This window comes from Pezoporus wallicus, unplaced genomic scaffold (assembly GCF_028554395.1).
Source record: "Pezoporus wallicus isolate ANWC-B61680 ecotype Strahan unplaced genomic scaffold, APGP_CSIRO_Pwel_v1 contig_13178, whole genome shotgun sequence".
Taxonomy (NCBI): Eukaryota; Metazoa; Chordata; class Aves; order Psittaciformes; family Psittacidae; genus Pezoporus; species Pezoporus wallicus.
In genome coordinates, this window is record NW_026641245.1 from 628,563 (window position 1) to 645,081 (window position 16,519).

Here is a 16,519-nt window from a genome sequence, read left to right on the forward strand (position 1 = left end):
ACAGGTTGTCTGTGGGCTCCATCAGGCTCCAGGGGCTGTTCTGGGCACTGATTGTGAGTGTCACCTGCTGAGTTGGGAAGGCCTGGTTCTGGACCTGCAACTAATGGAAAACCTTGCACAGTCCATTACCCCTTCCAGCAGCGCCATCTGCTTCCAGCAAGGCCACCCCCTCCTCCTGGCTGGAAGGGTGGCTCTCGGGAGCACCAGAGCTGCAGGAATTACTCAGAACCTAGAAGTCTTCCAGTTTCTTCCAGGAGATTGGGAATAATTCATTTACCTTACAAAAGAAGCCTAAAATGGGATTTGATCTGTACAAACTGGGGCAGCTGCATTTCCTATACCAGATGGAGCAGAACAGAACCTGAAACCCAGATGCTGCTGGGTATTTTTTAGCAGAGAAGGGTTATCTGGGGGTGGGCCAGATCCTTCATCCCAAATCTTCCCAGCCTGCTCCTGCTCCAGCTCGGCCCAGTCAAGGGCCGGGAGCCTCGGCGCTGCTGCAGGTAGGATTTGAGTCTGGGATGGTGACGGTGACGTGCCCGGGGCAGCACCCGGAGCACTGCTTTGGTGAGTGCCTGTGGGTGACCAGAGCAGACGTTTCCTTCCCGTCTCTCCGGAGTAAGGGTGGCTGCTTTCATTCCTTCCAGCCGCAGTGCCACCGGGATGCACTCGGAGGCTTCACGACGCCCGTCCCCTTCTCTCTCCTGAGACACCCACTCCGGTCTTTGGGACAGCAGCACACGTACAACCCCAGGGCTGAGGTGCAGCTGCTGCCCAGCCTGGGCTCGGGCTCTGCACCCGTGCTCTTGATTCGAGGCAAGAGGATCCCGTACACAGCACGGCAGAGCCTCCGGTCACCAAACAGGGGCTGGCTGCAGGGCTGGGCAGCATCAGCGACAGCCATCACCCGGCCCGGCACCGAGCCCGAGGGGCAGCAGGAGCGAGGCCAGCAGCTCCCTGCTGCTGGAAGCAAGGCTGAAGGCTGTGAGTACACATTACCTTCCTCCAGCTCTGCGTGTCTGCACCGCGGAGGCTCCAGAGAGTGCGCTGGAGCCAAGGGCAGGTGCTGTGGATGCTCCTCTGCTTGCCAGGGTGGGAGGAGCGGGTGGGCTCAGACCCTGCAAGGGGACACTAAACTCTTCTCTGGGAACTGGTGACCACCCGAGTCCCTGCCTGCAGCTGGCACCATCCCACTTAGAGGGGCAGGGAAGCAAGTGGTGGTTTCTCAGGACCAGCAGTTTATGTGTTGGGATGGGGGAGCATGAGAAGATCCCACCTTCCCCCAGCCCTGCACAGCTCTCCCCAGCGGCTGGGCTGCTGTGCACCAGGGCCAAGCACCATGAGGCGTGCAGGGGGCTGCTGACCCCCAGAGCCACCTGCCTGCACCCCAGCTCTGCCTGTGCTCTTCCAGGTGAAGCTGGCAGGCCGTCCCTCAGCGCTGGCGGCTGGCACCCGGGTTCGCCGGCCAGCACCGGCCGGGACACACGCAACGGCATCCTCGGCCGTGCTGCCACCCCGGAGCTGCCCATCTCCCCAGCCTCGCCCCGCGCCGGACCCTCGCCCGTTCGCAGAGTGAAACGCACAGGTAACGGGGCAGAGTGGACCCGCGCTCGGCTTCCGCGCCGCGGGGTTACCGCGGCTGCCGGACGGCGATGGCTGCCTCCCCTCCTCGGCTGGAGCCTGGGCCCCGGGTCGGGTCCCGCCGCACGGCCCGGGCAGCACCGACACCCCCTTGGCTTGCACCATGCGCGCACCCCTCAGGGGCTGCCCGGTGCCCGTGATCGCCGGCGCGGCCGTTCCGGGCATCCCGCCGGCCCCCGCTCCGCCCCCGGCGCAGCCCCGCCCGGTTCCCGTGCCATGGCGGCGCTCCTGCGGCGCGGGTTGAGAGCGGCCGCGCTGCTCACCGGGACCCCGCGGCGGGCGGCGGCGGCGTGGCGGGGGGCACCGGAGCCGCCGGACCCTGCGATGGAGGAGGCCGAGAGCTGCGGGGAGGCGGCACCGGGGCTGCGGGGCCGGGGCTCTCACGTCTCTCCTCTCAGGCCGCGGCGGCGGCGGCGGGAGCTGGGCAAGGAGCGCGGAGCCCCCGAGCGCACGCTGACCTGGTCGGCCATGGAGCAGATGCGGTGAGCGGAGGGGCCGGGCCCGGTGACCTTTCCCCGGTGACCGCCGCCCCGCTGACCGTGCTCATGCCCGCAGGTTCCTGCGGCGGGAGCTGCCCGAGGAGTGGCCGCTGGAGCGTCTGGCCCGGGGCTTCGGTGTCAGCCCCGACGTGGTGCGGCGGGTGCTGCGGAGCCGGGCCTGCCCCCCGCCGCACCGCCGCCTGCGGCAGGACCGGAAGGCGCTGAACGCCGCACCCAGATCGGCACCGGGCCCGGAAACCGGCCGCGAGGTGCGCGCTCCCGACGGCACGCTGCTGTACCGGGTGCCCTGGGGCGGGCCGGGGCCCGGCGAGCTGTGAGCGGCCGCGGGGGCACCGCCTCCCCCCGCGCCCGCTCCGCCTTGGCCATGGACTCCGACGCTGCGCGGCTGCTGGACGCGGCGGAATTCGCGGCCCAGAAGCACCGGGAGCAGCGGCGGAAGGACCCCGAGGGCACCCCTTTCATCAACCACCCCATCGGTGCGGAGGCCGTCCGGCACCCCCCTGCACGGGGCGCTCCCTCCGGCCCGACTCGGGCCCAGCAAAGCACCGGGGCCCGCTCCCGGCTGGGGCAGAACCCAAGTGGCCGAGCACGGGGTGGTTTTGGGGGTCTGCCCACGCTCTGCCACTGCCTTGTCCCCTTGCTCCCCGGTTCTCCCTTGTCCCTGTGACCCGTCCCTCCGGCCTCCACATCCCCCCCCCGCGTTGTCCCCACAGCCCCCCTTGTCCTCACAGCCCCCTCTTCCATCCCTGCTTTGCCCCTACAGCTCCCCACTTGTTCCTACCGGTTCCCCCCCCCCCGTCCCTGGTTTCTCCCTCTGAGCCCCGGCCCCGCAGCCCCCCGCCTGCCCAGCCCAGGACTTTCCTGCTCACCCGCAGCCCACCCCCCTAACCCTAACCCTAACCCGTTCGCTGCCCCACACTCCCCGTCACCCTGCTCTGTCCCGCAGGCGTCGCTCGGATCCTGGCCTGCGAGGCCGGTGTGACCGACATAGAGCTGCTGCAGGTGATGCCCGGTTTCCCCTCCCGCGTTCCCCGCCGCGGGGTCGGCTCCATCCCGACCCGCCCGCCCCCCTGCAGGCCGCTCTGCTCCACGACACGGTGGAGGACACGGACACCACGTTCGCGGAGCTGGAGGCGCGGTTCGGCGGCGCCGTGACGGGCCTGGTGCGGGAGGTGACGGACGACAAGGAGCTGCCGCGGGCCGAGCGCAAGCGGCTGCAGGTGGAGCGGGCCCCGGGCCGCAGCCCCCGCGCCAAGCTGCTGCAGCTGGCCGACAAGCTGCACAACCTGCGGGACATCGCCCGCTGCCCGCCGGCAGGTACGGGAGCACCGGGCCCGCTGCGGCGGGGGCTGCTCCGCTCCCTGCCAAGGGCCGGGCGGGTTCCCGGTGCAACCGGGCGGCTCCGAGCCCAGCGGGTGTGTGTGTGTGGGTGTGTGTGAGAGAGAGAGAGATGGTGCCGGGGGAAGCGGGGGGGAAACCGGGCCGGGCGGCGCTCAGCGCCCGGTGCCCCCCGTGCAGGCTCCGGCTCCCGGCGGGGCTCGTGACGCCGCTCGCGCGTGCCCCCGCAGGGTGGTCACCGGAGCGCGTGCAGGAGTACTTCCGGTGGGCGGCGCAGGTGGTGTCCGGCCTGCGAGGGACGAGCCCCGCGCTGGAGGCGGCGCTGGAGCGGCTCTGGGCGGAGCGCGCGGCGGGGGCGGGACCGGAACCGGGACCGGGGGCCGAGGGCGGTGCGGGGAGCGACAGCCAATAAACGTGCACAGAGCCGATGTCCCGCCTCCTGCGTAGCCATGGCACAGCGCACTTCCGGAGCGGGGGTTCCGGCGGGGCCGCGGGTTGCCGTTCCGGTCCCCGTCATGGCCTCCGCTGGCCGCCGAGACGCGCCCGAGGCGCCCGACTTCGGCATCCTGAAGCGGCTGGCGCGGGACCAGCTCATTTACCTGTTGGAGCAGGTCCGGGCCCGGGGGGGCGGCGGGGTCGGTGCGGTACCGGCGGGGGGCTCGGCGCTGGGAGCAGCCGGTGTGAGCCGCCTGCCCGCCTGCCCGCAGCTCCCCGGGAAGAAGGACCTGTTCATCGAGGCCGACCTGATGAGCCCCCTGGACCGCGTCGCCAACGTCTCCATCCTCAAGGTACCGCGGGGCCCGCGGGCAGATGCCCGTTGCCCGCGCTGCCCCCGGTGCCCGCTCACAGCCCGGCCTCTCCCTGCAGCAGCACGAGGTGGACAAGCTGTACAAGGTGGAGAGCCGGCCTGCCGCCGGCGCCAGCGACCAGTGAGTCCCTCACCATGGCAGTGGGGCACAGGGGCTGGCAGGGCAGGAGGGGGGGCAGGCGCCTCATCGTGCTCTGGATCTGTCCCTGCTGGACCAGGTGGTCCCTGGGCAGAGCTGCTGAGGGTCCAGGGCACAAGGGGCCTCTCACTGCCTCTGCTATGGCAGGTTCTGCTTCCTCGTCCGGCCGCGGATCAGAACGATGCGGTACATCGCTGGTGAGTGCAGCGCCCAGGACACTTGTCCTGCGCCTGGGGTTTTAGTTCCTGCCCCAGGCACTTGGGGTGCTAAGGCCCTCACTGGGCAGGAGGAGCTGTGCCAGGGCAGGGGCCAAGCGGCCTTCACAGCCTCTGCACGTTTCTCACATGCAGATATTGTCAATGCCGACAAGATGTCAGGGAGGAGCAGGAAGTACAAAATCATCTTCAGCCCCCAAAAGGTCAGTGTGACCGTGCTCAGCTGCCCGTGACCCCATTCACTCTGTCTGCCGGCCTTTATGCCTTCCCCCCCTTCTATACACACCAAACGTCCTTCATTTGTAACCCAGAAACGTTCAATTAAACCAAGCAGCACGATACTTCCATCACCAGGATCCCTCCGCCACCAGGGCTCTGCATGCTTGGAGCACGGCTGGGCCCTGAGGGTCTCGTTCTCTTCCAGTTTTATGCTTGTGAGATGGTGCTGGAGGAAGAAGGAGTCTTTGGTGGTGAGTGACGCTGCGGTGGCTGCCCCTTCCCCTCCCTGCGGTAGCTCTGACCTGCAGAATTCCCGTTGAATCCCAGTGCGGGATCCCTGTGCTGGAATGGGAGCGTGGGCAGGAGCTGTGGTTCCCTCTGGCCTGGCTGCCTGCAGGCATGTGCCCACCGTGGCATCAGCACCAATGGGAGAAGAGAGGGTCCTGCCATAAATCTGGCAAAGCTCCTTCTCTGCTTCCCAGAACTCTGACAGGGCTCTCACTCGGGGCTGTCACCCAGGGCTGTGATGGATAACCATCGCCTTCCCCTGTCCCAAACCCAGATGTCACCTGTGACGAGTGGTCCTTCTACCTGCTCCCCCTGGACGAGGACATCATCAGCATGGAGCTACCCGAGTTCTTCCGTGACTACTTCTTGGTCAGTGCGGCGATGCTGCCAGGACGCAGCTCCCCCCTTGCTGTCTGTTGGGCTGGGGACAGGGCAGCTCTGTTCAGAAAGCTGATGAGTGACATCCCGCTCGGTCCCAGGGTGGCTTTTGCCAGAGGTGGCTGCGCCGATGGGCTGTGATGCCCCTGTACACATACCCTGTGCTGGCTCCTTGTCTGCTCCCTGTGAGCAGCTTTGGGGCATCCCAGCACATTTCTCCTGGAAGCCCAAGCCCGGGGCATGCTCTGTCCCCAGCCCTCTCCCAGCCGAGTCCCCCGATGCTTCTCTGGTTCCTCCCCACCAGCCTGCCCAGAGCTCTCGTGGTCCTGCAGGAGGGAGATCACCGCTGGATCAACTCCATCGCTCGAGCCCTGCAGTTGCTGAACTCCCTGTACGGCCCATTCGGCAGGGTCTATGGGATCGGCAGATGTGCCAAGGTACAGCCACACGTCAGGAAGCCTCCGGGCCCTTTAAGGGCACAGCTTAAACCCCATCAGCTGTGTGGCCTCTTCCCAGGCTGTGCTGGGACCTGCCCCGTTGGGAGGGGAACCCAGCTCTCCTTTGTGCCCTGGCCAGCACCAAGGTTGGGCAGGGGGAGTCCCAGCAGCATCTGCTGCTCTTTGGGGTGCTGCAGAGCCCCCTGTGCCTGCTGCAGCTGGGGGCCCTGTGGGACGCCACGTCCTGGGTGGCCCATGTGAGGGCCTGGGGCTGCGGCAGGCTGATGGGAGCCTGCGCCTGCTCCTGGGTGCTGCCACGCTCTGCCCCTTGCAGATGAGCTACGAGCTGTGGCGGGACCTGGAGGGGGAGAGCGAGGGCGATGGCCAGGGCAGGAAGCCTGAGATTGGCAACGTCTTCCTCATGGACAGAGGTGGGCTGGAGCACGGCAGGCAGCAGGCCATGGGGAGCAGCATGGGCTGGCAACGTGCCCGGAGGGGCAGGAGAAGCTGTGGGATGGATGTGGGGTGCAGGAGGTGCTGTGGGGTGCAGCTGGGCACTGGCTCTCATTGCAGACACTGACTACGTGACGGCGCTATGCTCCCAGGTGGTGTATGAGGGGCTGGTGGACGACACATTCCGCATCAAGTGTGGTAGGTGGCCGGGAGGGCGATGGGGCTCTGCAGCCACGTACGTAGTGGAGTCCCCGGTGTTCATGCTGGTACCACACACCTGACACTGAGTTGCGGCCAAGGCTGTTCCCTGCAGGCAGATCTGGTGCTGCTGGAGGCTGTCCATAGCCTGACCAAGCTGCGGGCAGGCAGCTGCTCTCTGCTGCATGCTGCAACAGGGCCAGCATGCATGGCCATGTCTGTTGCTGGCGCAAAGCAGCTCTTCATTCTCTGCAGGGAGCGTGGATTTTGGACCAGACGTCACCTCTTCTGACAAGAGCATTAAGGTGCTGCTCAATGCCCAGGACAAGGTGAGCATTTGGCCTTTATGTGCCTCAAGGGAAGCGGGTTCCCCCTGCTCAGCCTGACCTGGGAGCAGCTGGGTGCTGCTGGGCCTTGGAGCCCAGCATGGGATGGCTCAGGGTAAAGAGGCCAGAGAAGCATGCTCTGCAGGCCCCGCTGGGCTCCTCTCGCCAGCAGAGTCCCTGCGGGCCGGGCAGTCGGTGCTGCAGACATTGGCCGTCCCGGTGGGGACTCCACGTTGTCTCGCTGCTGCACCCACCGGCTCTGGGCACGGGCGGCTGCGGGTGCCTGGAGCACAGGACACGTGCCCAGCACCCGCTGTGTGTGTTCTCTGCAGGTCTTCAGCCAGATTCGCAACGAGCACTTCTCCAGCGTGTTCGGGTTCCTGAGCCAGAAGTCCCGTAACCTGCAGGCACAGTACGATGTGAGCATCACCCGGGTGTGGGCACCCGCTGGGTCCTTCCACACCGCGTCACCACCACCGCGCTCTGCCTCCCGCAGCGGCGCCGCGGCATGGACATCAAGCAGATGAAGAACTTCGTGTCCCAAGAACTGAAGGGACTGAAGCAAGAGCATCGCCTGCTGAGCCTGCGTAGGAGCTGGGGCTGGGCACTGGGGAGAGTGGGGGCCCGAAGGGCTCTGTGAGTCCCCAGAAGGGCAGAGGGTCTGCGCTGTGGGCAGGGGAGTGGAGGCCATTGGTGCAGGTGTCTGTAGTGGGGGGACGAGCTCTGTGCAGAGCCTGTTACTCCAAATGCCCATCTCTGGCTCTGCAGATATTGGTGCCTGTGAGTCCATCATGAAGAAGAAAACCAAGCAGGACTTCCAGGAGATGATCAAGGCTGAACACTGTGAGTGCTGTTCTCTGTTCCACATCTGTTGCTAAGCTCATCCCAGTCCTTGCTCCACAGCTTCTGCTCTGACCCATGACCTCACTTGTCTGGGTCCTGGGCAGCCTCACACCTGTGTGGTCAAAGACAGGGAATCCCAGACTGATTCAGGTTGGAAGGGACCTTAAAGCTCCTCCAGCTCCAACCCCTGCTACAGGCAGGGACCCCTTCCACTGGAGCAGCTTGCTCCAAGCCCCTGTGTCCAACCTGGCCTTGAGCACTGCCAGGGATGGGGCAGCCACAGCTTCTCTGGGCACCCTGTGCCAGCGCCTCAGCACCCTCACAGGGAAGAGCTTCTGCCTAAGAGCTCAGCTCAGTCTCCCCTCTGGCAGGTTAAAGCCATTCCCCTTGGCCTGTCCCTACAGGCCCTTGTCCAAAGCCCCTCTCCAGGTTTCTTGTAGTCCCTTTAGCACTTCCAGATCATTTTATTGGGGTGGGTCTTCAGATCCTAAATAGGGTCAAAGCCACATCCTCAAAGGGCTGGTGAATGGTGGGCTAGGGGCACAGCATCACGAGCCTGCCCTGTTCCCTGAGGCTCGGGGAGGGAGGCTGAGCTCACAGTGCAGCCCTGGGCATGGGTGAAGTGATGGTGCCTCTGGCCCTGCTGCAGCTCTCTTGGAGGGCTTCGACATCCGTGAGAGCACCAGCTTCATAGAGGAACACATTGACCGGCAGGTAAGACCGGGTGGGACGGGGGACAGGCTGCCCTGGCCTCTCCGTCCTGCTGCAGGGACACCGGGGAGCTGGCAGCAGCCTGCCACCGCCTGCTCTGCTCCCACATAGGTGTCCCCCATCGAGAGCCTGCGCCTCATGTGCCTCCTGTCCATCACGGAGAACGGTGAGGCACCCGCCTGCACGGGGCAGGCACTGCAGCACCGCAGCCGTGGCACAGAGCTCACCCTGCTGCTTCCACAGGTCTCATCCCCAAAGACTATCGCTCCCTCAAAACCCAGTACCTGCAGGTGAGCAGTAGCTGGTGGCTCAGTGTACAACAGGCTTGTGTTGGACGGGGCTTCTCTTCCCTACTGCTGCTCAGGCACCTCTGCAGGACAGCCCCTGGCTCTGCCTGCCCCTGCCCTTTGCTGGGCTGCTCTAAACAGCCTGTCCTCCCACGGAGGTGGCACCGGTGCTGATCCGGTTCTGATCTGGCTGCCCCTTCCCCAGAGCTACGGCCCTGAGCACTTGCTGACCTTCCACAACCTGAAGCGCATCGGGCTGCTGACAGAGCAGGTGGCTGGGGAGACTCTGACTGCAGTGGAGAGCCGGGTCAGCAAGCTGGTGACCGACCGGGCCGCCGGTGAGAGCGGCTGCAGCCACATGGCAGTCATGGGTGCTGTGACACAGAGTGTGGCCCCGGTGCTGGCTCTGCCCATGGGGGCAGCAGGGCTGCCTGCACCACTGTCTGCCCTGCTGCCAGTGGCTCTGGGTGTCTCTGCCCACAGGTTCTGAGCTGTTTCTCTTTGCCTTGTTTTCCAGGAAAGATCACGGATGCGTTTAATTCTTTGGCCAGGAAGAGCAACTTTCGAGCCATAAGCAAGAAGCTGGGGTTGGTACGTGCTCATGCGGCTCCTGCTCTGCCCACGTGCCCACTGGTGCCAGAGGAGCTCTGGTCTGTCTGTGCCCGTGACTGTGGGCTCAGCACCCAAGGAGCCATGCAGCGCATGGGGCCAGAGCTGCAGCCACCCCAGGCAGGGGGGGGTCTCCCCTGGACAGGGGCTCACTGCGGTTTCCTGGTCTGTCCTGACTGGGCCCCGCTGGTGCAGTGGAGGGCTGGGCACTGCCAACACTACAGCCCTGCTCCAGCACGTGCAGCTGCCTGGCTCGGGGGTGGCAGCTCTGTAGCCTCTGTCCTGGGATGGCGGTGAGGTGACATTTCATCCCTGCCCTCAACACCCAGGCCCTCTGTTTGCTGGTGCTGAGGCAGTGGGGCAGGAGGTGGGGGCAAGGCTCACTCAAAGCCTCTGTCCCTCCCTGCCTGCACCTCGAAGGGGCCGGTGGAGCCCCAAGCGGGCTTGGTCCTGTGCCCCAAGCACCGCATATCTCTGCAGATCCCGCGGCTGGACGGCGAGTACGACCTCAAGCTGCCGCGGGACATGGCGTACGTCTTCAGCGGCGCCTACGTGCCCCTGAGCTGCAAGATCATTGAGCAGGTGAGCGCCACACGTGTGTCCCGAGCCCGGCCTGCGCCCGGGGGTTTCCTGCTGCTCACCCCGGCCCCTGCTGCAGGTGCTGGAGCGCCGGGGCTGGCAGGGCCTGGAGGAGGTGGTGCGGCTGCTCAACGGGCACGAGTTCTCCGTGTCAGGTAGCGCCGGCACGGGGCGGGGGGGGGAGGCCGGGGCTGCGGGTCCCACAGGCTGTGCCCCGTGCAGACAGCGCGGCCGAGGACAGCGCGGCGGCGGAGGCGCAGCGCGTGGTGCTCGCCGTGTTCCTGGGGGGCTGCACCTTCTCCGAGATGGCGGCGCTGCGCTTCCTCGGCAAGGAGCGAGGTAGGGGCCGCCGGGGGTGGGGCGGGGGCTCCCTGCTGCAGCTGGGCAGCGCTGGAGCCCCCGGGGACGGACGGGGGTCGGTCCGTGGCTCCCGGGCCCTCGCTGGGGCTCAGCGCGGCCTCTCCCGCAGGGTGCAAGTTCATCTTCCTGACCACGGCCATCACCAGCAGGCGCTGGCGGCAGCCAATCAGCGCTTCCGGAAGGCAAGTTTGTATCAGCGGAGCGAACGGTGCGCGCAGAGCGGGTCGGCAGCCATGAGGAAGAGGTGCGGGGCGGCGGCGGGGGGGGCACCGGCACCGGGACCGGGACCATCGGGGGGGGGGGGGGGGACACACTGGGACCGCGGGGGGTTGGCGGCGGGGGCGTGGCCCGAGACCGGCCCCGGCCAGTGGCGGCGGCGGCGGTGGTCGGGGCGGAGGGAGGGGGTGCCGAGGGGGCTGTGTCGTCGCGGCCCCGGCGGTCGCTCATGTCGCTGTGCCGGTGCCCGCAGTGAGGTGGTGGAGGCCGAGGCCGTGTCGTACTTGAACCGAGCCATAGCGGAGCTGCGGAATATCTGGGACGAGATCGGCATCTCCGAGGAGCAGCGCCTGGAGCGCATCTGCACCGTCAATGTGCACATCAAGGTGAGGGCTGGAGCCCAACCGGGAGCGAGCACACGGGGACATGGCCAAGGCTGTGTCCTGGCCGCGCGCTGCCGGGGCTCCCCCGGGGCCGTCCCTCGGCTCGGCCCCAGCCGTGGGCCCGCTCTACAGCCCCGGTTCCCTGCCCCTTCCCTTCTCCATCCCCGTGGCCCGCCTCTAACCGCGGCCGTGCTGCAGAACTTGCTGGACATGATGGTGGCGGAGGAGGAGGGCCTGAAGAAGCGTCTCTTGAAGAGCATCGCCCTCTGCCGGAATGAGCTTGACACTCTCTGCAAGGAGCTCCAGCTGGACCCCGTTGAGGTGAGGTGCTGCCTCCCTCTCCCGGTATCCTGCTGGCGGCAGTCTGTTGCTGTCTGGCCTCTGCCTGGCGTCCTAGGGAGGCCGGAGCTCATTCAGAACTCTTTTTCCTGATGCTTGCTAGGGCTGGAGGCTCTGTGGCTCCTCGCAGGGAGATGGATGTGAGGAGGGCAGGGGCCTTGTAGCATCTCATTTTGTGTGTTGCTGCTGTGTTTGTGCCTTACTGGGGAGCCCCTTACTCAGCACAAGGGCTTGTGTCTTCATTTAAGGAGTCTTAAGTTTTGTTTAAGAACTTTAAGGAGAGCTGCAAGTCAGATCTGCAAGAGCTGATGTCTGTGCTCTTGCAGGCAGAGGAAGAAAGTACCATCCTGCAGATGGAGAAGAATCTGCGTGCCCGCGTGGAAGTGATGTTAAAGCAGAAAAGGGACAGAAAGCAGGAGCTCAAAACCCTGCAAGAACAGGATCAAGACCTCTGCAGCATCCTCTGCACAGCCCCATTCAGCATCGACAGCAATGCTGTGCCCAGCCTGGAGGACCTGGATTGCTACAGGCGCCACGTGGCCTCCCTGACCACCGAAAAGGTAATGGGGATGGGGCGAGGGCCTTGCCAGGGGGCACACAAGGCGCTCACTGGTTCCTGACACTGTTCCTCATCTCCAGGAGAAACGGCGAGAGGAGTTTGTCAGCAGGAAGCGCCAAATCATCCTCCTCATGGAGGAGCTGGACCACACTCCAGACACGAGCTTTGAGCGGGAGGTGGTGTGTGAGGACGAGGATGCTTTCTGTCTGTCTGAGGACAACATTGCTGCCCTCCAGCACCTGCTGCAGCAGGTACTTGGCTCGCTGAGGCAGTGCTGCTCACAGTGGGGGCTGTCAATGGGCATCACTCAGTGATCAGCCTGAGTGCCAGGGGAGCTTTCTGAGGCCAGTGAGCCAGCATCCGCTCGTGTCCATGGGGCCACGCTGAGCTGGAGCTGTCCCCTTGCAGCTGGAAGCCCAACGGTCCCTGAACGAAGCCGTGTGTGCGGAGCTGCGCTCCAGGATCCTCATGCTCTGGGAGCGGTTGCAGATCCCTGAGGAGGAGAGAGTGGCCTCGGCAGTGCACATGGCTGGGTCCAGGGCCAAAACCATAAAAGCTGTAAGGACCATCCTGTACCTCGGTGTGGGAGGGTGGGGGGCAGCAGCTCTGTGTCTCACACTCCTGAGTGGAGATTTTTCCCACAGTTGGGTGCAAAGCAAATAGGACAAGTCCTGCCCTTGTTGTGGGAGCTGGGATTTGCTGTTGGCAACTGCCTTGGCTTAGAAAGTGGTTTATGCAGAAGATAAATCCTGTTCTGTTCCTTTTTTTATGCTGCCTTCTCTAAGGCTGTGCTCTGCTCTTGTTGGCAGCTGCAGCTGGAAGCGGACCAGCTGGAGGAGATGAAGCTGCAGAACATGAAGTCTGTGGTTCAGGCGATCCGGGCAGAGCTGGCTGTCTACTGGGACAAATGCTTCTACAATCAGGAGCAGAGGGAACGCTTCAGCGCTTATTACGACGGTGGGTGCTGGTTCTCCCTGTTTGCTGACTCCCCTGTGGACTGTGTGCTGCCCCGAGGGCTGCACTCTGCTCGCAGCTGGGATCCCGGCTGCTTCCTGAACATGCTGTTGTATTCTCTGCAGAAGACTATACAGAGACCCTGCTTGAGCTCCATGATGCTGAGGTGCAGAAGATGAAGAACTACTATGAAGCACACAAAGATCTGTTTGGAGCTGTCCAGAAATGGGAGGAGAACTGGAAGCTGTTCCTGGAGCTGGAGGTATTGTCCGGGCAGGAGTGTGCTCTGCCAGGCTCGGGGCTAGGTCAGCACCAGTGCGCACGTCTGCTTCTATGTGCAAAGTGCTGTTGGGAATAACCAAGGAGGCACTGAGAACCCCGGTGTGTTGGTGAGGGGAGGGGATGGGGCACTGTTGGAGCACTGTGGTTGGTGCTAGGGACTCTGCAGCAGGGATTGTTCCTCTGGGGCTGGTGTGTGTTGGGCTCTCTCCTGACCTCTCGCCTGTACCAGAGGAAAGCATCTGATCCCAGTCGCTTTGCCAACCGTGGGGGAAACCTGCTGAAAGAAGAGAAGCAGCGAGCAAAGCTGCAGAAGACACTTTCCAAGGTAGGTTCAGCCCTGGAGAAGAAGCTATAGCTAGGCCTGCATAGCACTGAGACAAGCGCAGCACACGGGGCCAGCAGTGTGTCCCTGGGCACAGGGATTCCCCATTCTGGGGGCAGTCTCTCTACACTGCCCTTGTGTCCTCATCAGCTGCAGGAGGAGCTGCAGAGCAGGGTCCAGGCCTGGGAGCAGGAGCAGGAGGAGCCCTTCCTGATGAGGGGGCAGCAGTTCATGGAGTACATGATGGAGCAGCAGCAGCTGTACCACCTGGAGAAAGAGAAGGAGAAACAGGAGCGGGTGAGTGCGGGGCTGCACGTGAGCCTCTGCTGCACTGCATGCCAGCAGCTCATTGATGGTGCATTGCACACCAATGGTTCAGCAGGTGTCTTGGTGGCCCTGCCATGCCGGGCTGGGAGCTGCCCCAGCAGCTGCTCTCTCTTCTCACTCTGCCTGGAAGCAGCTTTGTGTGCAGCCACCTTTCTGTGACAGCAGGACTGGTGTCCATTGCTGTCAGTGTTTGTGTGTGTGTTGAGCCCCTTTGTTGGTCCCAGCTGTGCCAGAGCAGCCCCTTGGCTCTGGGTACCTGTAAACCTGTTGACACAGCTGCTGCATGGCTGTGCCATGGGCTGACTGGTCCAGGCTGGCAGAAGCTGCGCTGCTGCTCGGCTGGGCTGTCAGCGCTGGTGTCTCACACAGCAACTGAAGAAGAGCCGGCAGATGGAGGCAGAGATGATGTACGGCAGCACCCCACAGACACCCATCAAGCGGCGGGTGCTGGGCCCCCACACCCCCAGCAAAATGCGGAAGGTAAAGCTGTGTGTGCAGCAGCGTGGCTATGCTGGGCCTTGCGGGTCACCACAGCCCTGCCTGGACTGGGGCTGCCCTTGGCCCTGGGCAGAGATGTGGTGGGGTTTGGGAAGCTGGGGGCAGGCCCCGGCCGTGGGCACCTGTTCCCCTGGGGCCAAGGGGCCTGTTGTGCTCTGGAGGCTCTGCACAGCCAGCGCTTGCACCCAGGCTTCCCCAGCACGGTGCAGGCGTGTGTGACACGGGCTCTGCTTTCCCTGCAGCTCAATGGCAATTCCACCTCCAGCGTGACACCCAACAGCACCGTGCGCTCGGTTTTCGGGGCAGCCATCCACCGCTCGCCAAAGTCTAAGCTGCCGCCCTCCGGAGGGAAGGTAAGGAGCTGCCCGGGAGGAGAGGGGTGAGCTCTGCTGTCTCCTTGGGCTTCACTGCTCCTCTGCCGCGCTCCTGCAACAGCCCCTCTGTGTCTGTGTGCTGCTGGGCCGGGCTGCTGCCACCCTGGCAGGGTGTTCCTGGGGTGTGAGGGAGGAGGAGGAGGGTGGTGACAGCACCCAGGAGCTCTTCCTCCAGCCCCCATTTCTGCTGTTGCTCAGTGCTGAGCCTGCCGCCTGGGGGGGACCCTCAACATGCACGAGTGCTGCTGCATGTCCCCGGGCTCAGCCCAGTGCCCTGCAGGGCTCCTGCAGCGTGGAGCTGCTGCGGTGCTGCCAGCGCCCGCTGCTCCCTCACTCCTGTGGCCCCTCTCGTGTGGGTTCTCCTGCAGGTCGGCTCTGCTCGGACCCCCGGCCGTGCCGCCGCCAGGCCGCCCCGTCCCGGGCACAGGGAGCGGAACAAGGAGAACGTGTCACAGCTGAACGGAACCGCCCTGAGCGGTGGGTGCACCCCCAGAGCCCCCACCCAGCGTAACCAGAGCATTAATTCTGTTCCCAGCACCTATTCTGACTTTGCGGTAATTCACCTCTTCTCCCCCCGACTCCCTTCACTGGGCAGCACAAGGGGGGGGTGCTCCCCCCTCCCAGAGCACCCCACGGGGCAGCAGCTCTTTGGCTCCACAGCGAGAACTCAAAATTGAGGTTTGGTGGCCAAGGCCAAGCCCTGCCCATGTCCCAGGAGGGCCCTGAGCAGGCACTGGGGAGCAGCCACAGCCACATGAGAGGTGCAGCCCAGGCCCCCTGGAACAGCCCTGCCGCTGGGGCTGTCTCGAGCAGAGTCCTTCCCCTGTCCCTATGGTCACGGTCCCCCAGTGCAGGGTGCTCTGGGGCTGCTGGTGCTCCCTGTCCTCCCTGGGGGGTGCAGCAGCCGTGCTCTGCTGCTGTCCTAGCCCAGGCAGCAGGAGAGAGAGGAGGGGAGCTCTCCTGGTCCCCCCAAGCAAGGGAAGCTTTTTCCTGCTGCCTGCATGGTCTCATCTGTCACACGCTTGCATTGGGGCTCTGCTCGCTGTCCCCTGCAGAGGGACCCTGGCATCTCTCTTCCCTTTCCCTTGGTCCCTGCAGTGTGCTGAGAGCTGCCTCAGCTGTGGGGAGGGTGCTTCCTGCTCCTGGATGGGGCTCTGCTATCTCTGGCCGGCTGGAGGTCTCTTACCCCACCCTTCAGCATGGGCTGAGCCCAAGCTTTAGCTCTGACCCCAAATGGCCACGAGCCTGGTGGCAGCTAAGCTGGGGTATGCTGAGATACTCACCCTGCTGCCGGGCTGATCCAGGCTCAGGCGCAGGGCATGGGGCTGGTTGGGTTTGGTTTGGTTTGTGATGGAGGCAGGTTCCTGCCAGCTCTGCCTGTGCTCCGGCCACCGGGCAGGACTGTCCCTGTCCTCCTGCTTTGCTGAGGCACAAGTGGTGCTGCTGGGCTCTGACAGCTCTGACAGCTCTGACCTGGGACCTGACCTGGCTCCTGCTTCTTGTTTCCACAGCGCGAACTTTCAAAGGCCTCCAGATCTGAGAGCGGCTCCCACGTCCTCAACTCCACCACCACCACTGCCTTCTGCTGATGCCTGGCCTGCCACTCCTCCCCGCTGCAGTGAGTCTGCTCGGGCAGAGCCCAGCTCCCCGTGCCCACAGCATCCTGTGCCGCGGGGCTGGGTCCTGGGGGTCCTGAGGGGGCACTTTTAAAAACTTGCTTTTATTTGGGGAAACGCTTGCAAACGTTCATCATTAAAGGCTTCGTAAGGGGTCACGTTGAGGGGGGTGGCTGGGGTGAGCAGGTGTGTGGGCTCTGCCCTGCTGAGCATGCTCTGGGACAGACGGGCCCTCGGTGCCGTTCCTCCTGGGCTTTTCCCCTTTGTCACTGCTGTAGCTATTGTCCATCAGCAGAGCCTTCCTCGCCATCCCAGCAGGC

The 16,519-nt window shown here is 64.7% G+C and overlaps 3 protein-coding genes across 3 annotated transcripts; all 3 read left to right on the top strand.

Annotated features, from left to right (window-relative positions):
- Nucleotides 1-1,830: 1,830 nt before the first annotated feature.
- Nucleotides 1,831-3,906, top strand: HDDC3 (HD domain containing 3). Its single transcript, XM_057422726.1, has 5 exons — nt 1,831-2,123; nt 2,197-2,617; nt 3,088-3,143; nt 3,218-3,458; nt 3,710-3,906. Exons 2-5 carry the CDS (start codon nt 2,506-2,508, stop codon nt 3,889-3,891), a joined length of 591 nt encoding a protein of 196 aa, XP_057278709.1. The 5' UTR covers nt 1,831-2,123; nt 2,197-2,505; the 3' UTR covers nt 3,892-3,906.
- A 78-nt stretch (nt 3,907-3,984) lies between these two features.
- On the top strand, nt 3,985-10,503 carry VPS33B (VPS33B late endosome and lysosome associated; the record flags this gene model as incomplete). The annotated part of the gene is made up of 23 exons (XM_057422734.1): nt 3,985-4,090; nt 4,187-4,267; nt 4,347-4,408; nt 4,574-4,623; nt 4,777-4,844; nt 5,066-5,111; nt 5,423-5,517; nt 5,859-5,963; nt 6,298-6,394; nt 6,537-6,614; nt 6,870-6,943; nt 7,273-7,359; nt 7,437-7,527; nt 7,709-7,783; nt 8,433-8,497; nt 8,606-8,660; nt 8,738-8,784; nt 8,987-9,119; nt 9,299-9,372; nt 9,871-9,972; nt 10,049-10,124; nt 10,192-10,308; nt 10,439-10,503. Coding segments are annotated over exons 1-23 (1,839 nt in total), but the record flags the coding sequence as incomplete, so codon positions are not given.
- A 59-nt stretch (nt 10,504-10,562) lies between these two features.
- PRC1 (protein regulator of cytokinesis 1) lies at nt 10,563-16,252 on the top strand. The gene is made up of 14 exons (XM_057422700.1): nt 10,563-10,573; nt 10,799-10,931; nt 11,127-11,249; nt 11,594-11,827; nt 11,907-12,077; nt 12,235-12,384; nt 12,636-12,783; nt 12,906-13,042; nt 13,292-13,387; nt 13,535-13,681; nt 14,081-14,191; nt 14,452-14,562; nt 14,952-15,137; nt 16,095-16,252. The coding sequence occupies exons 1-14, from the start codon at nt 10,563-10,565 to the stop codon at nt 16,170-16,172; spliced, it is 1,836 nt and encodes a 611-aa protein (XP_057278683.1). The 3' UTR covers nt 16,173-16,252.
- Nucleotides 16,253-16,519: the final 267 nt, after the last annotated feature.